Here is a 23,192-nt window from a genome sequence, read left to right as displayed (position 1 = left end):
AGAAGTTGCTCACCTTGTGACGAACAAGTACTGTTTTAACATGAATGCTGGTTGAAATTTTTATTTGTTAAGTGTGATGAAAGTGAAACAACAAAGCTGTATTTTTTTAAAGATTTGTTATTAATTTGATAGACAATGAGAGAGAGAACAAAGCAAGGGGAGTGGGAGAGGGAGAAGCAGGCTTCCCACTGGTCAGGGAGCCTGATGCAGGGCTCGATCCCAGATGCCAAGGACTGAGCCACCCAGGGGCCCTGGTGTAATTTTTTTTAAAAAATGATTTTATTTATTTATTTATTTGACAGACAGAGATCACAAGTAGGCAGAGAGGCAGGCGGGGGAGGGGGGAGCAGACTCCCTGCTGAGCAGAGAGCCCGTTGTGGGGCTTGATCCCCGGATCCGGGGATCATGACCTGAGCCGAAGGCAGATGTTTAACCCACTGAGCCACCCACGTGCCCCTAATGTATTTTTTTTTTAATTCAAGTATAATTGATGTACAATATCCTGGTAGTTTCAGGTGCACATCATAGTGACTTGATATTTTTACACATTATGAAAGAATCCCCACAAGATGTCTAGTTACCATGTGTCACCATACAGAAAAGTATGTGTGTATTTCCTTATATGTGGGCTCTCTTTCGCTCCTAGAGGTTCTTATCCAGGACTCAGTTCTGTTGCCTCCCTTTGCATTGACTCCTTCCCTGACACCAATCTAAGTTAGCCTCCCTCTACTTTATCACCTACTTATTCATCATCATTTTACCCAGTTTCGTTTCTTCATAACTCCTATGATTATCAGAAATTATTTGTTTACATGTTAATTGTCCTTTACTCCACTATAACATAAACTCCAAGAAAGCAAGGACCTTGTCTCTTGTTCCCTGCTGCCTGCAACAATGACTAACATATAATAGATATCAGTAAGCACATGCTGAATGAAGGAATGAATACTCTAAATAAAAGATACAAAAATGGGTTTCTTAGACATGGTGTTATCAAATCCTCTTCTTTAGTCTAATCCCTATTAGATAGAAGAATATATAATTTTACAGGGTGGGTTTTTTTGTTTATGTTTGGATTAGTTTCCAATTCTGTTTATTCTTGGATGTGAAGTTTATATATTACGCTAGCTTCACTTTAGGAGCCATTATTTGGATTATATTAGAAGTGGAACTGTCGTGCAAGTGTTTATCATCTCTAAGTGAACCTTCTTGATTGGAATTCAAGACGAACCTGCCTTATGCTGAATTCTGTCTTATAGTAGATTCTATAATGACTAGTTGCCTTATATTTAAAATTAAGGAGAAAAAGTATACCAAGAATTTGAAGTTTTTTTAATTTTTAATTTTTTATTAACATATAATGTATTACTAGCCCCAGGGGTACAGGTCTGTGAATTGCCAGGTTTACACACTTCATAGCACTCACCATTAGAATTTGAAGTTTTTGAAGATGATATAATAATTTAATAGTTGAAGAGTTTTTTAAACATAAAATATCTTGAAGGTAAAATTGAAATACTGAAGAATTTATTTTACTAAGACTTCAGAAGTGCTTTTTATTGGTGTAAAATGCCTCTGTAAAGATTGTGTATAGTGGTAAAGTATAAGAAAATTATAATTGCTTCTTCATGTTGAATTACTTTTTCAAGTTTATAAATTATCAAACCAGAGTACATTTTAACTTTTGGTGATTAATGCAGAAAGCATTGGGTGAATAGATTTATTTTGGAGAGTTAGAAATAGAACTCTGGATTTTACAGATTTTTTTTCCTGCAATGAACATGCTTTTGGGATGCCATTTTTTTAAATTTTATTTTTAATACCAAACCTAATTTCATTATCTCTTCTGTATTTAGGTTCGATTAGTGATAGTGGATGGTATTGCTTTTCCTTTTCGTCATGACCTAGATGACCTAGCCCTTCGTACTCGATTACTAAATGGCCTAGCCCAGCAAATGATCAGCCTTGCAAATAGCCACAGATTAGCTGTAAGTATTATTAGTCAAGAGAATTTTATAATAAAGTCAAGCTTGTATAAAATATTAATGTCTAGAAATAGCAAAATAGAATTTGACTAAAAGCACATAATACACAGTTTTGAATGTAGTTTTTGTTTGACTTTTGGAAAAATTAATTCCAGTCAGAAGTGTTGTGTATCAGTTTTCCTAGAACATAACAAGCATAATCAAGATACCATATTTTAAAATGGATTTGTTTGATAAAGAAATGCCACCTTTGATAATTACAATGTTGGGTTTTATTTACCTAAATATATTTGTTGTTTTTCAGGTAAGCTCTTCTAATGTCCCCATTTTCTTTTACTCTGGGTCTTTTACTATTACATGTTATATGGTGCTAGCTTCAGCAGCACATATACTAAAATACGTGTTGTGTAATCACAGACTCAGAAGATAGAAAAATTACATAGTGTGAACAACCTAGATGTTTGAAGGTAGAGCTAACTCCTCTAGATTTGAAATGTGAGGTTAGATATAAAGATAAGTCGGGGGGCGCCTGGGTGGCTCAGTGGGTTAAACCTCTGCCTTCGGCTCAGGTCATGATCCCAGGGTCCTGGGATCGAGCCCCGCATTGGGCTCTCTGCTCAGCGGGAAGCCTGCTTCCTCCTCTCTCTCTGCCTGCCTCTCTGCCTACTTGTAATCTCTATCAAATAAATAAATAAAATCTTTAAAAAATAAATAAATAAATAAATAAATAAAGATAAGTCGGAAGTGACAAGACAAAAAGGAGTGAGATGACGACTTTTTTTTGTAACAACCTTTTTTTTAACTGCCTATTTGCCATCACTTTCCACTCTGCAACCCCATGTCACCTCTCACACCAATACACACACCTGTCCAGGAGGAAGATGGGAAAAGATCAAGCCACCTAACTTGATTTTCTTGTATTTACCCTGATTAGAGAGTCCTTAGCATATACCTGTAATTCAGCATAAGTACATAAAGAACTCCTCGATAAAATAATTTCAAAACATGTATCTTTTCTTTCGAGTTTTTAGATTTTTTTTTTTTTTGCCATATACTGAAAAGCATAGTGTACTGTGTTTGAATTATTTCTTGTATTAATTTGTAATTTAGCATTCTGTTAATATCAAGGAAGAGCCCCCAGTAGGGGGCACTCAAGACTAATGGGTTGCATAGTTCCTTAAGTTTTTGTTTTGTTTGTTGAACAGAAATAGGTTTATTTTTTCTGATTAAAAAAGTAATGTAAACAGTAACATGGAATACTATGCAGTGTTTAAGAAGAGTAATGTAAATATACATATACTAACACAGAACAAGATATATCCAGATATACAATTAAGTGAAAAGATTCAAGGGGTGCCTGGATGGCTCAGTCGTTGAGTGTCTGCCTTAAAGCTCTGGTCATGATCCCATTGTCCTAGAATCAAGCCCCCTGGCTCCAAGGGGAGCCTCCTTCTCCCTCTCCAGCTCCCCCATGCTTGTGTTCCTTCTCTTGCTCTCTTTCTCTGTCATAAATAAATAAAATCTTAAAAAAAAAAAAGGTAAAGATATTCAAGTCACGTAACAGTGTATTTTATGTGATCCCACTTTTGAGAAAAGTAAAAATTTTATTTATGCATTTATATTTATATATATCAGCAAAAAGCTCTGACAGGATCAAAGTGTTCCTAATGACTACTTCTAGAAATAGGATTTTGTGGGGTTGAGGGCTTACTTTCCCCTCTTTATAAATTCTTCTTTGCTTGATTTTTTGAATTTCCCAGTTACCATATATAGAAGCATTTAGAACCTTTGATATAAATACATGTCACAATTTTATATATACTTCCCGTAAAAGAAGTTCTAAACAATCAAAAGTGTAGAAATTAAGTAAATTACCTATTACCCAGAGATGATTACTCTTGAGTTTGGTGTACCTATTTTTCCAAACTTACTAAGTTTTTTTTTTTTTTTTTTTTAATTTTAAAGTAATCTCTACACCCAACATGGGTCTTGAACTCATAACCCTGAGATCAAAATTTGTATGCTCTACTAACTGAGTCCCAATATAGAATAGTTTTTTAATCACCCCCTTCCCCCTATTATCTTTAAAGTTGGCTTCAGGTTTTCACCATTTAAAAAACTGCAGTCGAGATGGCTGGGTGGCTCAATTGAGTCCTGGGATCAAGTTCTAGGTAGGGCTCCTTGCTCTCCCTCTGCCTGACCCTCCTCCCCTGCTTGTGTTCTCTCTCTCTCTCTCTGACAAAGAAGTAAAATCTTTAAAAAATAAATAAATAAAGATAAAAAACTTTATATATGCTTTTTTGTCCATTTATCCAGTTTTTCCTGAAAGTATTAAGTCAAAGGGATATCTGTTTTTATTTACTTATTTTTTATTTTTGGTAGGGATATCTCTGTTTTTAAGCATTGTTATATATTATCAAATCACTCTCAGAAAGCATGTTCCAGAGTATATTCTCTATAGCAGTGAATGGGAATTTTTGTTTTTCCACCTCTTTACCAACTTTGAGTCTTTTAAAGTCTTTGCCAAACTATGATAGAATCCTTTCAGAGATGCATTAACTTGATTATTAGCAGAAATTTTTTTAACAGCTTTATTGAGATTTAACTAACATACCATAAATTTACCCTTTTAATGTGTATGGTTCAGTGGTTTGTAGTATATTTACAGAGTTGTTCAACCATCATGTCTAATTTTAGAACATTTCCGTCACCCTAAAAAGAAATCCCGTGCCCACTAGCCATCACTCCTCATTGCAACCTCTTAAGAACCCTTAGTCTGCTTTCTATCTGTATGAGTTCATCTTTTCTGGATAGTTTATCTAAATAGAATTGTTCTGTATATGCCTTTTATGTCTTGCTTCCTTAGCACAGTGTTTTCAAGATTCATCCATGTTATAGCATATATTAGTATCCTTTTTATGACTGATTAACTTTGTATTTTTTCAATATATCGTATTTTGTTTATCAGTTGAAGGACATTTGGGTAACAAGTATTAAGGCAGAGACGTTTCTAATTTAAAAGTGATTGTTACTTCACTGTTTTATTTTATTTATTTTTTTAAAATTTTTTTAAGACTTTATTTATTTGACAGAGGTAGAGAGAGAGCACAAGTAGGCAGAGCAGCAGGCAGAGGGAGAGGGAGAAGCAGGCTCCCTGCTGAGCAGGGAGCCCGGTGCGAGGCCCGATCCCAGGACCCCGAGATCATAACCCAAGCTGAAGAAAGATGCTCAACCAACTGAGCTACCTAGGCGCCCCTACTTCATTATTTTAAAGATTCACCCTTTAATACGGTAAACCCAGTGTTTTTGCAGACGTCATGTAATTCTTTTACAAGTAGTTGCCAAAAGTGCAAATTCTGAGTTGGGGATGTTTAACAGTTGGTAAACCGGTACATCTATGTACATTTTCCTCGAGAGGTGTAATGGGTATACTATATCCAGGTTTCCCTCACTATCCAAAAGTAGAGCATTCTAACAAAAACATTTTGTAAGCCAAAAGGTATAAAGCAAAGAAGCAACTACCAGTAATTTGTTTATTGATTTATTTAAGATTTTATTTTTATTTATTTTTAAAAGATTTTATTTATTTATTTGACAGAGATCACAAGTAGGCAGAGAGGCAGGCAGAGAGAGAGAGAGGGAGAAGCAGGCTCCCTGCTGAGCAGAGAGCCTGATGTGGGGCTCGATCCCTGGACCCTGAGATATTGACCTGAGCCGAAGGCGGAGGCTTTAACCCACTGAGCCACCCAGGTGCCCCTTTATTTATTTGATAGACAGAGATGACAAGTAGGCAGAGAGGCAGGCAGAGAGAGGAGGAAGCAGGCTCCCCGCAAAGCAGAGAGCCCAACTCGGGGCTTGATCCCAGAACCCTGGGATCATGACCTGAGCTGAAGGCAGAGGCTTAATTTAACCCACTGAGCCACCCAGGCACCCCAACTACCAGTAATTTATTTGGAAAATTGTTTTCACATTCCTAGACTCAAAAAATAACTTTTCTTAGGTTTTTCTGATACCTTAGGACAGATGTTGCTAATGAATGCACAAAGTAAATCAAGATAGAGCACAGATACCCACAGACAGACACAGCTCAAAGTGCTGGAAGCTGGATGCTGAGTATCATTCCCAGGGGAAGGGGAGCTTAGTGATGCTGCTTGCCCTGCCTGGGTGTACTCTTGCTTCTATGATGTTTCTGTGCCAAACAAATGCTGAATACTGTATCTTTTCACTTTTTTTAGAAAAGTGAAAATCCCCCCCCCCTTTTTAAAAGATTTTAAATTTATTTGACAGAGAGAGACACAGTGAGAGAGGGAACACAAGCAGACAAAGTGGGAGAGGGAAAAGCAGGCTTCCCGCTGAGCAGAGAGCCTGATGCAGGGCTGGGATCATGACCTGAGCCGAAGGCAGACGCTTAAAGACTGAGCCACCCAGGCGCCCCTCTCTTTGGATTTCTTATGGTTAGCGAAAACAGGTACTAATATAGGTCTTTCATAAAAGCAAAGTGGCATAATAGGAACTCTTGAAAAGCAGGGGATATCTGTACTCTATAAACCAGTGCTCTCTGAGAGGATTTTCTGGGAAGATGAAAACGCTCAGTCTGTATGCATGTAACAGCAGTTGCATGGCTATGAGCACTTGAAAAATAGTGCTGCTAAGGAAGTGAATGTCTAATTTTAATTTAATTTTTAAAAGCTGTGTGTGTGCCTAATGGCTGCAGAATTGAATGGTGCACCTCTAACCAAAAAGTGTTGATACAAATAAATATCCCAGTTGCTAGACCTTAAACACTTGGTAGTCTGTAAAGTGTATTCTGCATGTTGGGGATGCCAGTTAGTCATATATTTCAGTTAATAACCTATTTAAATTCCTGTTTAGATTTTTCTAAGATGCCTGATGTGAGATAATACATGGGGAAACCACTGTGGCTACAGGGAAGGGAAACTAGAAGAAAGTGATGTCTAGAAACTAGAAGAAAATCATGTCATCCAGTTTGTGCCTAAATGAAACCTAGATGGAGCACAGATTTCTCCTTTGTAGACAAACAAAAATTTTAGGGTGTTATCACTGCAGTGGGAATAGCCAAACAGCCTTTTCTTTTTCAGTTTTCTTATGGAACTGATGCCTTTTTCAGAGTAGGTATCTTTTCTCATTGCTTTTCATAGAAGGTCTTTATCACTGTCAGCTTGCAGTGTTATCTGTCATATTTCTGGGGGGAAGATCTGGATTGGAAGAATATTTAAAATAACTCTTTCTGGAGAATTTGGGGCTGGGAGGTGCCAGATAATCTTTTACTGTATTCAGTCAACCTTAAACAGTCTTTCTCTACTTTAAAATTACTATCCTTCATTTTGAGGCAAGGGAAACAAAAGTAAAAATAAGTGATTGGGACTACCGCAAAATAAAAAGCTTCCTGCATAGCAGAGGAAGCAATCAACAAGACTAAAAGACAGCTTACTGAATGGGAAAAGATATTTGTAAATGACATATCCAATAAGGGGTTAGTATCCAGAATATATCAAGAATTTATACAACTCAGTGCTTATAGGGTAGAATAAATGTCTTTTGGCTTTAGGGTAGTATAAAAAAAAACCCAGAATTTATACAACTCAATACCCAAAAAGCAAATAATCCAATTAAAAAACAGGCAGAATAGGGGCACCTGCGTGGCTCAGTGGGTTAAAGCCTCTTCCTTCGGCTCAGGTCATGATCTCAGGGTCCTGGGATCGAGCCCCGCATCGGGCTTTCTGCTCAGCAGGGAACCCGCTTCTCCTCTGTCTCAGCCTACTGCCCTGCCTACTTGTGATCTCTCTCTCTGTGTCAAATAAATAAATAAAATCTTAAAAAACCAAAACAACAACAACAAAACCAGGCAGAATACATGAACACATATTTCTCCAAAGAAGATGTACAAAATGGCCAACAGACAAATGAAAAGATGCTCAATATCACTCACCATCAGGGAAATCAAAACCACAGTGAGATACCACCTCACACTGTCAGAATGGGTAAAATGAAAAACACAAGAAACAGCCAAGTGTTGGCAAGGATGTGGAGAAAAAGGAACCCTGTGATCTGTTGGTTAGAATTAACATATGATCCAGTAATTGTACTATTTACCCAAAGAGTAAGAAAACACTAATCCAAAAGTATATATGCACCCCCATGTTTATAGCAGTGTTATTTATAATAGCCAAGATAGGACACCTGGGTGGCTCAGCGGATGAAGCATCTGCTTTTGGCTCATCATGATCCGAGTGTTGTGGGGTCAAGTTCCACATCCCGCTCCTTGCTCAGCAGGGAGCCTGCTTCTCCCTCTGCCTCACCTCCCCCTGCTTGTGCTGCCTCTCTCTGATAAATAAGTAAAATTAAAAAAAAAAAGAAATGCAGGGGCGCCTGGGTGGCTAAGTGGGTTAAAGCCTCTGCCTTCGGCTCAGGTCATCGTCTCACGGTCCTGGGATCAAGCCCTGCATCCCTGCATCGGGCTCTCTGCTCAGCAGGGAGCCTGCTTCCCCCCACTCTCTCTGCCTGCCTCTCTTGACTACTTGTGATCTCTGTCTGTCAAATAAATAAAATCTTAAAGAAAAGAAATCAGCTAGTTTAAAAAAATATATATATATATACACATATTTATGTGTATATATATATATATATATATATATATATATATATATGGAAGCAGCCCAGGTGTCCATTGACAGATGAATGGATAAAGAAGATGTGGTATATGTGTGTGTGTAGATATATATACACATACCCAGACTCTTAACTACAGAGAACAAACAGATGGTTGCCAGAGGGGAGGTTTGTGAGGGAATGGGTGAAATAGGCAAAAGGAATTAAAAGTACACTTATCTTGGTCCTGGGTGGCTCAGTCAGTTAAGTGTCCGACACTTGGTTTCAGCTCAGGTCATGGTCTCAGGGTCCTGGGATTGAGCCCCATGTCAGATTCCGCTCAGCGGGGGTCTGCTCAAGGATCCCCTCCACTGCCGCTTGCTCACTTATTCTCAAATAAGTGAATCTTTAAATAAAGAGTACACTTAATGAGCACTGAGTAATGTATAGAATTGTTGAATCACTATGTTGTACACCTGAACCTAATATAACACTATGTTAACTAAACCGGAATTAAAATTAAAAAAATAACAAAAAAATTACTATCCTTCAAAACATGGCATCTTTTCTATAGGTCACTGTTTAATCCAAAAGAATTAGTACTATTTTTAGCTTTAAAAGCCATCCTTGAGTAAAGCAACACCTATTATTAGCAGACTAGTATAGTTACAATTTTCAGTCATTTGACCTTATTACTGGGTTTTATTTTTTACCATTTCTGTATTTTCTTTATGATTTTAAGTCTTTTCTCATAATTTTTGTCTGTTTCCTATAAAACCAGAAATGGTAATAGTGTATTTGCCACTTTCCTAAAGATGTAAACAGTGAGTTATTTATTAAGTATCTCACACTGTTTTGATTAAATATATTCTAGAGAGGCAACAGTGGTAGGAAAAAAAACAAAAACACCAGACTCAATCTTTCTAAACTTCTGATTTCTCATGTGTTAAACTGGAATAATTGTCTCAAAAAATATTAATAATATTACCTCATTCATAGAGTTATTGTGAAGACTAGATAAGGTAATGAAAGTAAAGCACTTAGTATAGTTTCTGGCATATAGTAAGTACTCAGTAAATGTTTATCACCACTACTGATATTGCTGCTGTTGGTGTGGTGGGTTTTTTTTTTTCTTTTCTTTTCTTTCTTTCTTTCTTTTTTAAAATTTTATTTATTTGACAGAAAGAGACACAGTGAGAGAGGGAACACAAGCAAGGGGAGTGCGAGAGGGAGAAGCAGGCTTCCCGCTGAGCAAGGAGCCTGATGCAGGCTCCCAGAACGCGGGGATCATGACCTGAGCCACCTAGGCGCCCCTCTTTTTTTTTTATTTATTTATTTGACAGAGCACAAGCAGAAAGAGCAGCAGTTGGAAAGAGAGGGAGAAGCAGACTCCTCGCTGAGCTGGGAGCCGAATATGGGGCTTGATCCCAGGACCCTGGGATCATGACCTGAGCCAAAGGCAGATGCTTAACCAACTGAGCCACCCAGGCCCCTTGGTCTGAGTGGTTTCTATTGGCTTATCCAAAACCTAAATTTTATTTATTTATTTATTTTTAAAGATTTTATTTAGTTACTCAACAGAGCATGTGCAAGGGAAACAGCAGGCAGAGGGAGAGGGAGAGGGAGAAGCAGGTGGCATGGGACTCGATCCCAGGACCTTGAGATCGTGACCTGACCTAAAGGCAGATGCTTAACTGACTGAGCCACCTAGGCACCTATCCAAAACTTATATTTTAAAAGTGAGGTTTTTCCAGTGCTCCCAGTTATGAAGTTTTTATACATGGTCTCTTTATACTCTTGTGTATTTATTATCTGTAATATTTTTATTCTCCCATTTTCACAATTGCTCGTCTGTTAAAAATGCTTATATTCAATGGAATCATGTTTTCAGATAACTTATGGGCGAATTAAAAAATTTATCAGAAAAGTTTTCATTACCTAAATATATTTTTCTTGGGGCGCCTGGGTGGCTCAGTTGGTTGAGCAGCTGCCTTCAGCTCAGGTCATGATCCCAGGGTCCTGGGATCGAGCCCCGCATCGGGCTCTCTGCTCAGCGGAGAGCCTGCTTCTCCCTCTCCCTCTGCCTGCAGCTCTGGTTACTTGTGCTCTCTCTCTCAGTCAATTAAATAAATAAAATCTAAATATTTTTTTCTTTAAATTGTATTCAGAACACTAAAATCACAACTATTTCCTTGATAATTTTGGGGAGAGATTCGCCTAATTTTCTCACTCCTTTTTTTTTAGGTACTTTTAACTAATCAGATGACAACGAAGATTGATAGAAATCAGGCCTTGCTTGTTCCTGCATTGGGTGGGTAATCAGAGAAGCATTTTTATTAAGTTTTTTATTTAAGTAATCTCCACAACCAACGTGGGGCTTGAACTCACAACCCCAAAACTAAGAATCACATGCTCTTTCGACTGAGCCGCCCAGGTGCCCCAGATAAGCATTTTAACTTAATACATTTTTTCTATCTCTTTCATGTGATGCTTGTTCAGTACTGGAAGTTCCATGAAAGCAGAGATTGTTTCTGATTATTTGGTGATAAGCCTTATTTTTTTTGAAGATTTTATTTATTTATTTGACAGAGACACAGCGAGAGAGGGAACACAAGCAGGGAGAGTAGATGAGGGAGAAGCCGGCTTCCCACCAAGTAGGGAGCCCAATGCGGGGTTTGATCCCAGGACCCTAGAATCATGACCTGAGCCAAAGGCAGATGCTTAAAGACTGAGCCACCCAGGCACCCCTTCACCAATAAGTCTTGGCATGGAACGCAGTGCCCTTAGATACCCACTCATCCTTTCAGTTATTTAACAACCATTTGTTAAGCATCTATTATTTGGCAACTATTGTGTCAGGCACTGAGCATATAAATATTCATAAGATGACTCTTGCCTTCAGAAAGTCTTAAGCAGGAGGAAGGGTGAATCCATTTAAATACGGATCCCACTACAGTAAACAGACTTATGACTTACTTTAAAAAAAAAAAAAGATTTTATTTATTTATTTGACACAGAGAGAGATCACAAGTAGGTAGAGAGGCAGGCGGGGGGGGGGAGCAGGCTCCCCACTGAGCAGACACCCCGATGTGGTACTCATCCCAGGACCCTGAGATCATGACCTGAGCCGAAGGCAGAGGCTTAACGCACTGAGCTACCCAGGCGCCCCCTTATGGTTCTTTCTAACCTCAGTCATGGTTTTGTTAGGACACAGTGCTTCGAGATTTTTCCTTTTACTAAATTCTTCAAGAATATTCTGTCAAAGGGGCGCCTGGGTGGCTCAGTGGGTTAAGGCCTCTGCCTTTGGCTCAGTCATGATCTCAGGGTACTGGGATCGAGCCCCCATCAGGCTCTCTGCTCAGCAGGGAGTCTGCTTCCCTTCCTCTCTCTGGCTGCCTCTCTGCCTACCTGTGATCTCTGTCTGTTAAATAAATAAATAAAATCTTTTTTTAAAAAAAAGAATATTCTGTCAAAGTTTTTGCTTTTCTTCTGTTAGCCAGCAATATGTTAGTAGGTCTGATGATACAGAAGATTGACAAAGTGTTGACTCAAACTATAAAGTTTTCTGAAAGCAAGTAAAGGGTGATGATCTTCAGTATTTCCACAGCTAGGTAAAAATCTGTTAATCTCAGGATGTTACCCATGTGTACAAGGGGTTTTGAAAGTATAAGTATATTCTCATGTTAAATTAGGTAAAGTAAAACTCTTTTGGTCAGAGGCATTCTGAGAGACTTTTATAACCTTGTCAATAAGGCAATATACAGTTGTTCTGTTTTTATTCCCACCAGGGGAAAGTTGGGGACATGCTGCTACAATACGGCTAATCTTTCATTGGGACCAAAAGCAAAGGTCAGTATAGAAACAAGTTAATAATTCTGAATATTGGGTAAATTACACTAAACATTTATATTTTCTTTGATCTACTCCAGTGGGTGAAATCTACAGTGTCTCATGAATGAAAGCTTTTGTTACCTTGTCCTCCATCACCTAGAGAAAACGTAGAAACATGTTGTTAAACTGCACATTTAGCTAACATAGGAAATTCTTTGGAATATTTAAATGATGGGGTGCACCTGAAATGAGTAGGTGGCCAAGGAATGCTACCTTCTAAAGCTCTTTGAAATCAAGTACCATTTATTAGCCTTGAAGAAGGAGGTGGGTACTCTGTGTTCCTAGAAGGGATTGAAAGAAGAATAAAATTAGGACAAAGGAAAACTTTTGAGGTTAGCTTTAGGACTAATTTATGTGGAAAATAGGATGGCTTTTCATAGTTGCTTAATGTATTTCTTGTATGAAATTGTGTCTATTTTTGTTTTCTTTTGTATTTTGCTATCCTACTTTTGTTACCCAGTTACTTACCTGCCTTTCACAAGTATTGTTCTTTAAAATAAAACTATGACAGCATGAAACCTTTGTATTTGTTTTTAAAGCTGCTGAGCAAGTGAACAAACCAGCTTTCATTTTCTTTAAAACAGGCAAGTGAAAGCTGTGGAGTCTTTTATTCTACACTTCTAGAAATGTCAGATTTATGCCAGCCCCTCTGCTTTGAGATTAATTTGTATAACTGAAAGCAGTTGGTTTGGAAATGCTGTAATGAAAGGAGGAAATTGAGAAAGCATGTGGGCAAAGATGGAAAAAAGGGTTACTTAAATATATATCAGGTCTGGTCAGTGAAATTGTCTCAGTTTTTGCCTACATTTATTTTTGTTCTTCTCCAAACTGAAAAAAAAAATCATGCCTAACCAAATTAGGTTTTCCTTACTCTGAGCTCATGGCAGAATTTATTACACTTACATACATCTTTTGAAACCAGTTCTTGTGGTTTATATCTCTTTTAAAAATAACATTTCTGTGGGGCACCTAGGTGACTCAGTTGGTTGAGTGTCTGCCTTCAGCTTGGGTCATGGACCTGGGGTCCTGGGATTAACCCCTGCATCGGGCTCTCCCTCTGTCTACTTCTCTGCCTGCTTGTGTGCTCTCTCTCTCTCTGGCAAATAAATAAATGAAATCTTTAAAAAAATAACATTTCCAGAGAGCTCAGGTAACTTTTTTTTTTTTCATAACACATAGTGCTTTACAATTGACTTCCATCCCCCAGTTCTGTAAATAAGTCATTGTATTCTGAATCACAAAAGGAATTCTTTCCTCAGCAACAAACCCTTTGGCAATAGTTCTCCAGATGAGAATCTTTTGAACATATTGCTTATACTTTCCCAGATTTAGGTTTTCCGTAAAGTGCATCCCACTGTGTAAATGTTTTTAGGGATTCTCCTTGAACGAGTATATAGTAGTAGTCTTCCACTCTTACTCTACTATTAAATATTCACTAATAGAAATACATCTAAAATATAAAAATATGAGCAAACCAAGATGTTTCATCTTTTAATGCATTCATCAGAAAATGTTTGCCTTCTTTGTCAAATTCTAGAAGTTAGCATTGGTTAAGGTACTCATGAGATCAGAAAATTATGCTCATTTTTTAAGCATTAACCATTTTATGACTTTCAGCTTCTTACTCATCCTTTCCAAGAAATTGGAGAATGGTGTTGAACATTGAATTAGATAGATTTTTTTTAAAGATGCTATTTATTTTTTTGAGAGAAGATAGAGCACAAGTGGGGAGGAGAGGGAGAGGCAAGCTCCCTGTGAACATGGAGCCTGATGTGGGGCTCCATCCCAGGACCCCAGGATCATGACCTGAACCGAAGGCAGACATGTAATCGACACCCAAATGCCCTGAATTGGATGGATTTAGGGAATCTCTGTTCCATAAGTTTTTTCTATATCCCAAACTATCATATTAGGACTGCTTGCTTATGATAGGTATTTCACTGGGCAGTTTATATATAATATTTCATATAATCCCTTCAATAAGTCTTTGAAGGATCTATACCTACATAGAAGTGAGAAGACCAAGTCTGCCCAGAAAGATTAAATGTAATTAATTTATTGAAATTTATTGAAATTTTATTAACTGTCCTTTATTGTGTTAAGCATTGTGTATGTGTATGTATATATATGTGTGTGTGTATATATATATTTCATTTTATTTTCCAAATAACTATGAAATAAGTAGTAATATCCACATTTTATAGTTGACTCTGTAATTATTGAAATTTATTGAAATTTATTTATTGAAATTTTATTGAAATTTTATTAACTGTCCTTTATTGTGTTAAGCATTGTGTATGTGTATGTATATATATGTGTGTGTGTGTGTATATATATTTCATTTTATTTTCCAAATAACTATGAAATAAGTAGTAATATCCACATTTTGTAGCTGACTCTATAATAGTATGTTTCTTTTACTATAATTGTTTTTTCTACAATGTAATTACAGTATTGTGTTGATTGCCAGCAAATCTGAAAGTATAGCTCTTATCTTCGTTTTTAGGTAAAATCCTTTTCTCCAAACTGTCCCCCCCCCCCAAGCTGGGGATATATGATAAGTAATGTGCATACTTTATTATAATCAAAATAAGTTGACCTCATTTAATAGAATTAAATAGTTTTATTCTTCATTGTTTGGAACCAGTTATCTAAAAAAAAAAAAAGAAACCAGTTATCTTTAAGTCATTAGAGTTGCATGAAATCTTGTATGTGTTCTAAAATTTAGTTTATCTTGAAAGGACAAAAATAGAAATTCACACTGGGAAAAAATAGTTATAAAAATGAAACTTCCAGTTTGAGCAGAAAACTAAAAACCTTGATTAGTCAAATTTATATTGAGAATTGAACCTTAGTGTCCTATATTATACTCCAGTCCCCATCTTTCCCCCAAACACCCGACTTTTACCCTTTGACTAACAATGAAATGACATTCCGGCAGTTATTCAAATAAGTACTTTGTCTCTGTCCTGTATATTGTACGGGTTTTCCTCCAGTTTGCATATTCATGATAATATGAGGCTGAGATTGTTCAGAATTATATCATTCTTTGCCAAGAAGATCTGGTGGTAGAGTGGAGTAATATATCAACACCCCCACACAGTGTTTCATATGTGTGCTCAGCTTTAGAGCACAAATTGTGCTTCTGTCGTATTTCTTCCTGACCCAAACTGTGTAGTTCAGCCATATGTTAAGCTTCATTTCTGCTGGGGCCATGAGCCAAGTGATTCTTTGGTTTAGTTTGTTGTTTAAAAAGATTTCTTGAGATGCAGATATGACATATAAAATTATTTTATTTTTACTTAGGAATTTGAGGAAATTTTTCAACCTGAATATTTAATGCCCACTTGATTTTAGGATTTTTAATAAACATGTAAAAGCTTAAAAGCTTATTTACTTTTTTTTTTTTTCAAGATTTTATTTATTTGACGGAGAGAGGATAAGCACAAGTAGGGGGAGCAGCAGGCAGAGGGAGAGAGAGAAGCAGGCTCCCCGCTGAGTTAGGAGCCCAGTGTGGGGCTCGGTCCCAGGACCCTGGGATCATGAGCCAAGCTAAAGGCAGACGCCTAACGAGTGAGCCACCCAGGTGCCCCAAAAGCTTATTTATTTTTTAATAATTTTCTCAGAAAATTCAGATGTATTGGGTATCTTTTTGGATATATGGTGATATTACGACGTGATTTAGATACTAATTTTTCAGGTTAGCTAGTTTTTGTTTTATTGAATCAAAGAGAGTGATGTTTTATAATAAGGCAGGCTAAAATGAGCTATTCCTCTATTTTTCTGTTATATATACATATATATATATATTTTTAACTTTTATTTATTTAAAAAAGTATTTTTTAAGTAATCTCTGCTTAAAGTGGAGCTCCAACTTACAACTTGGAGATCAGGAGTCACATGTTCTACCAACTGAGCCAGCCAAGCACCCCATTTTTTTGTTATATTTTGTATTAAGGATAGAATTATCAACACTAAAGCATTGTAAAAATTTATAATCTCCATCCCTAACACAACTACTCTTATATTACACATTACACAGCAGTTACTTCATTTTTGCCTACAATTGCAATTACAGAGTATATGACATTTTGGATTCTGTTGTTTTTGTCCAAAAGTATAAACCTAAAACATTAAACTAATGGACTGTGATCTCTGATTGCTTCTCTCCCCCTTTTTTTTTTTTTAAGAGTTTATTTATTTATTTGACGACAGAGATGACAACTAGGCAGAGGCAGACTGGGGGGCTGGGGAAGCAGGCTCCCTGCTGAGCAGAGAGCCCGATGTGGGGCTCTATCCCAGGACCCTGGGATTATGACCTGAGCCAAAGGCAGAGGCTTTAACCCACTGAGCCACCCAGGCGCCCCTTCTCTTTTTTTATTTTGAAGATTTATTTATTCATTTGAGAGAGAGAAAGTGAATGTGCACCAGGAGGGAAGGGCAGAGGGAGAAGGAGAGGGAGAGAGTCTCAACCAGGCTCAGCTTGAGCTTGGTCCTGGGGCTTGATCCCAGGACCCTGAGATCATGACCTAAGCCAAAATCAAGAGTCAGATATTTAACCAATGGCACCATCCAGGTACCGCTGATTGCTTCTCTTTTGAATTGTGTCTGAGCAGAGGGGCAGTTTCAAACTTTGAAGAGTAACATATCATGAACCAAAGACAATCTGAATTGTCTTTGAAAACAAATCAGAAATTGCTCCCGCCTCTGTCGTGGAGCAGTCTTCCGGGCTCCCTCTGCAAATGGACTCTGTGGCCTAGTATCCTGATCCCTACACCCATGATCATGTGCTGAGGCTCATGAGGGGTTACTGCCGAGGTTTCCACCAGCCCACAAGCGACTGCATGGCAGCCATCTCCTCCAGCAGCTCACTTGTGGCCACCTGTTACCAGTGTGTCCTGGGTTCCACTTCTGGTAACAGCTCCTGTGCAAGTGCAGCCATCCCTCGCCACCCTGGTCTCGCCAAGGCTGACTCGGGTCATTGGTGGTCAAGGTTCTTTTTTGGGAAGTCCACTCTCCCATTCATGGCTATAGTGTTGGAGTCTCCAGAAGGCTCAGAATCTCCTCAGGCCTCCAGTAGCATGATCACCTGTGACTCGGCTCTGGAAGCCTTGAGGAAGCAGCCTGGTGGCCAGCCTGGAAAAGCCAACACTGGGCCCCAATCCTGATTAGCCATACCAGCCACCAGGCTCATTGAGAAGGTGGTAGGCTCATCAGAGCTCTTCTCCTCCCCTCCCATAAACTAGGCAGTCTACAGCAAGCAGAAGCAGTGGGTTCTTTTATATCAAAACAGCAAAACACCAAAAGGGAAATTGAGAGAACCCTGCTGTTTACTGTCCAAGCCACACTCAAGCCTTCCTGACACCCTGTAACCATGTGCCTTGAACCAAGTAGAAAACAAACTCCAAGCAGCCAGTAAAAATAAATCAACATTACATTGTATGTAAGAAGGTGATTCTTTTAACTCTGAGAGTTTATGATTTTTCTCTAAGTTAGAATCTGCATTTTGTGCAGTTATATCATTGTTTTTTTGTGGTAGGGAGAGGGACATGGTTTTTTTTTTTGTTTTTTTTTTTTTTCGATTTAAATTCAATTAGCCATCGTATAGTACATCATTAGTTTCAGATGTAGTGTTCAACAATCCATCAGTTGCATATAACACCCAGTGCTCCTCACGTATGTCAGTTTTTAAAACTGGTAAATTGTGGGGTGCCTGGCTGGCTTAGTCAGTAGATCATGCAACTCTTGATCTTGGGGCTGTGTGTTCAAGCCCAAAGTTGGGTATAGAGCCTACTTTAAAACACCTTTTTTAAATTAAATTGTAGTGAATTATACATATGATAAAATGTTATGTTTAGTTGTTTAGTGTACAGTTTAGTGACATGAAGTACTTTCACATTATTGTGCAGTCATCACCACCATCCATCTCCTGAACTTTTTCATCTTCCCCAACTGAAACTGCTTCCATTAAACACTAACTGCTATTCTTCCCTCCCCCAGTCTATGGCAACCACCATTCTACCTTCTGTCTATGAATTTGAGTACAATAGGCACCTCATGTAAGTGGAGTGATACAGTATTTATCCTATTGTGCCTGGCCTTTTTTCACTTAGCATAGTTTTCAATGTTCACTGTACATGGTGACAAGAACTTTCCTTTCCAAGACTAAATAATATCCCATTATATGTAAAAACTACATTTTGTTTATCCATCTGTCAGACACTTAGGTTGCTTCTGTCTTTTGGCTATTGTGAATAAGTTATATCAGTTTCAAAGTAATTTTGAAAAGCACTTAAAAAGCTTTTGCTTAGGTGGCACCTGAGTGGCTCAGTCAGTTAAGCACCCAACTCGTGGTTTCAGCTCAGGTCATGATCTCAGGGTTGTGGGATTGAGCCCCACGTCTGGCTCTGTGCTCAGTTCAGAGGTTGCTTGAGATTCTCTCCCTCTGCTTCTCCCCCTGCCCTCTCTCCCTCTTGCTCGCTCTCTCTCAAATAAGGTATACAAATAAAAATCTTTTTTAAAAAATTTTTTTGCGTAGGCCGCCTGGCTGGCTCAGTCTGTAGAGTATAAGCCTCTTGATCTTGGGGTCATGAGTTCGAGCCCCACATTGGACATAGAGATTACTTAATTAAAAAAAATTTTTTTAAATAATTTAATAAATTTTTTTGCTTATATTTGTTGCTTTTACAATATTTGAGCAAGCTTAATAAGAGCTTAGAATTTTATATCTAACTACTTTCAGCTTTCAATTTTATATTACTTTGTAAAGAACACAATAAGATTCTACCTAAACAGACCTTGTTCTGTCATGATGATGATTCTCTGGATATAATCATTTTGAAAGAATCTGTCTTCCTTGCTTATTTGTATTAGTATGATATGACTATGTACTCCTCATTTATATCCCAAGAAATTGTCTAATACTTCTGTCGTGACAAGTAACACAATTACTGCATAAAGTTGGGAAAACAAACAAAAAACCAATCTTTATCTTGTAGTAACAACTTAACTTTTTGATTTTAGTCTTCTAGTAATTTTTCTATATATGTTGATTTACATACTCATAACTGTGGGCTCATACAGCGTAACTTTTACTTAATATATTATTAACATTTTCTTATCTTGTTAAATATTTTTTTCCACATCTTCTGAAGCATCAGTAGTATTTTGTCATGTAGAAATTTATTTGAATTACTCATTGGACATTTAGGTTGCTTTAAAATTCCACTTATATAAACAACTCGTTATTATATGTAATGATTATTATATGCATACATATAGCTATTGATTAAAGGAATCTTTTTGATATTTCTTTGCTTTCTGTGTCCTTAGGGAAGAAAACAATAGAATTGTAGTGAAAAACTTTAAATGTAAATTATTATATCAGTCATCTGAACTAACTAAGATCATGTGTTTGTGTATATTTATTCTTTTTCTCTAAGCAGGTTGGCAACATTGTACAAATCACCAAGCCAGAAGGAATCTACAGTACTGTTTCAAATCACAGTCAGTATTATTTGATTAGAGTGGGGTTTTGGTGTTGGTGGGCAGTAATTATCTGAAGAGAGCATTTACAAATTGCTTCTGTTAACTTCTGTAGGCAGCAAGCATATTTGAGGACAGCTTTCGATGCTTAGAACATTATCCTCAAAATAGTATATATACAGAATATTCCGGTGACAATTGGACTGAAATTTATTCTTAAGAACAGAGGAAATACTTATTTGTAGGCTAATGTGTTCCATGCCATATGTAATGTTAGGATATTAAAAATTTTTAAAGTGGAAGTTGTTAAAGATTTTCCAAGAAAAAAATACTAACATTACCCATTTTAGTCAGTAGATATTATAGATCTGTCATAGCCACCAAATATATCCTGCTTAAAATGTTAATCTTCCTATAATTTAAAATCATAGAACACACTTTTTTGGCTGAAATATGCATATTTATCAGTAGTGTTGAGCCAGATATATTCTTGGCATCTCATTTTTTAAGGACAAGAACAGAAATAGAGATTCTGAAACTGAATTATCAACTCAGTCTTTGTACTGCTTAGGTGCATTTAAAGTATCCTAATTGGAAAACTAAATTTTGAGTATTTAATTGTGAAAATAAATTTGTAAAGCACCTAAGTAATTAGTACATGTTACTTCCTTTTACTCTTCAATAGAGTCACTATAAAGTTTGTTAAGATTTTCTTTTGGAGTGTATTTTTATAATGCACTTCTGTGTGTGTATGTATAAACAATATATAAGTAAATAAATACAGATATAAAATACTCTAGATTTAAAATACTCTAGTACAGCTTTGGCTTGGACACCAATTCAGGAGGTTTAACCTCTGCATTTGCAGTGCTTAATAACTTCTGTCTCAAGAATAAAGTAGCTCTTTTATCAGTAACTTAAAAATATTTCAAAAACCAATTGTTATTTTAGATGTTCTTAAACCATACTTGTATATTTTTTCATCTTCCAGCCCCAGGGATTTAGAGATGCTGTTGTTGCTACTGCATCTTCTTTGCAAACAGAAGGTTCACTGAATTTCCGAAAACGGTCACGAGAATCAGAAGAAGAACAGGAATCCAAAGACTAGTCTTAAAGTATACATATGTGTTGATGCTGTGAGATGTAATATATACAAGTAGTAGACTCTCTATTTTAAAATATAAACACACACTATGGCATATATGAATCAAGAGCATATGAAGTGAATGTGAAAAACACTAAATGAGTATGATTCTCTGAATTTTTCTAAAGCAGTTCTACAATTATATTTTGCCCTGTTTTCATTTTTAGTAACAGCAGAGATGATAACAGGTATTGTATTTTTGCAAGTGTGAAAAGCTGATCTCATGTAGCCAATCTGAATTTACCATTCAGATTGTTTTTTCCTTTTTTCTTTGCTAGTTGCTTAGAAAATCCCAGGAAGAAAAGGTTTTTTGTTTTTTTTTCACATTCCTATTGGGTTTTCCTCTTTAAATGTAGATTTTTTTTTTTTTAAGATTTTATTTATTTGACAGAGAGAGAGTGAGATGGAGAACACAAGCAGGGGGTAGTGGGAGAGGGAGAAGCAGGCTTCCCATGGAGCAGGAAGTTCTGGGCTCGATCCCAGGACCCTGGGATCTTGACCTGAGCCGAAGGCAGACACTTAACAACTGAGCCACCCAACTGCCCCTAAATGTAGTTTTGATAATTTTTAAAAATGACCTGGTTTTGAGCCATCTCTTACTTGACATCATGGCCACCTCAGACCTTTGGTGAACCCCAATACCATTAAAAAGAGAATCAAGAAGTTCATCCACCACCAGGCAGACCGATATATCAAAATTAAGCACAATGGCAGAAACCCAGAGTCATTGACAATAGGGTGCACAGAAGATTCGAGGGCTAGATCTTGATGCGCAAAACTGGTTACAGGAGCAACAAGAAAACAGAGCACATGCTGCCCATTGGTTTCTCAAGTTCCTGGTCCACAGTGTCAAGGAGCTTGAAGTGCTGCTGATGTGTAGCAAATCTTACTGTGCAGAGATTGCTCACAGTATATCCTCCAAGAACCACAAAGCCACTGGAAAGAGCAATCCTGAGGGCCATCAGAGTTACCAGTCCCAATGCCAGGCTGCGCAGCCAAGAAAAAGAACAGACAATTTATGTGCATGTCGTATTTGTGTTAATAAAACCGTAAAACTACAAAAAAAGAAAAAGGCTTGTTTTTAGTATTACAAAGAAAAGCCAGCACCATGAGTCAGCATATTATTGTATTCATTTTAATGGTAGAATACAAATTTTAGATGACCAATCAGATTTTAGTGACCCCAATCCTAATTTAGTGACCCTAATCCCCAGATCCTAAGCCATTGGTTTATTTATTTTTTTTTTAAGATTTTATTTATTTGACAGAGAGAGATCACAAGTAGGCAGAGAGGCAGGCAGAGAGAGAGAGAGGGAAGCAGGCTCCCCGCTGAGCAGAGAGCCCGATGCGGGACTCGATCCCAGGACCCTGAGATCACGACCTGAGCCGAAGGCAGTGGCTTAACCCACTGAGCCACCCAGGCGCCCAACCATTGGTTTATTTTTTATGTTACTTTATGTTAAGGGAAGGACTTGGAGCTGTTACCCTATCTAGAAATTGTCTAGAATGTTCATCTTCCAGAATACTCAGGTTGATAAACTCACAGTTACTTATTTCTACATTTTGGAAACATGGTGTGATCCATTCTAGAATTCTAGATGTATTGACGTTTTCCTTTGAATAATTTAACACTTGGAATAAATTAAAAATTTGGATTCTTGAGTAGTTTTAAAATCATCTAAAAATATTTCGGCACCTGATTCTTCTTAGTACTTCTCCATTCATTCACAAAATTTACTGTGGTTTTCAGTGGAGGAAAATTACTTAAATAACTCAATATTATATACTGTGACAACCATGTTCTCCAGATTTTAGTGATACTTGGTATTTCCTGTCCCAGACTGACCATTAAATTAATAAAATTTTAAAAATATAATTATTCTGGGGACGCCTGGGTGGCTCAGTTGGTTAAGCAGCTGCCTTCGGCTCAGGTCATGATCCCAGAGTCCTGGGATCGAGTCCCACATTGGGCTCCTTGCTCAGCGGGGAGCCTGCTTCTCCCTCTGCCTCTGCCTGCCTCTCTGTCTGCCTGTGCTCACTCTCTCTGACAAATAAATAAAATCTTAAAAAATATATAT

At 37.4% G+C, this 23,192-nt stretch overlaps 1 protein-coding gene across 1 annotated transcript in view; it reads left to right on the top strand.

Moving 5' to 3' along the window:
• Positions 1-22,173, top strand: part of RAD51C (RAD51 paralog C) — a 38,451-nt gene extending 16,278 nt beyond the window's left edge. The window contains exons 5-9 of the mRNA XM_080827186.1: positions 1,857-1,988; positions 10,839-10,905; positions 12,383-12,443; positions 19,931-19,991; positions 20,962-22,173. Coding sequence (XP_080683312.1) covers positions 1,857-1,988; positions 10,839-10,905; positions 12,383-12,443; positions 19,931-19,991; positions 20,962-21,078 — 438 coding nt within the window. The 3' untranslated portion in view covers positions 21,079-22,173. The remainder of the gene's footprint in view (positions 1-1,856; positions 1,989-10,838; positions 10,906-12,382; positions 12,444-19,930; positions 19,992-20,961) is intronic.
• Positions 22,174-23,192: the final 1,019 nt, after the last annotated feature.

This window comes from Martes martes (assembly GCF_963455335.1).
Source record: "Martes martes genome assembly, chromosome: 16".
NCBI classification, from domain to species: Eukaryota; Metazoa; Chordata; class Mammalia; order Carnivora; family Mustelidae; genus Martes; species Martes martes.
The sequence above is the reverse complement of the archived record's forward strand: the minus strand, read 5'-3'. Positions and strand labels throughout refer to the sequence as shown.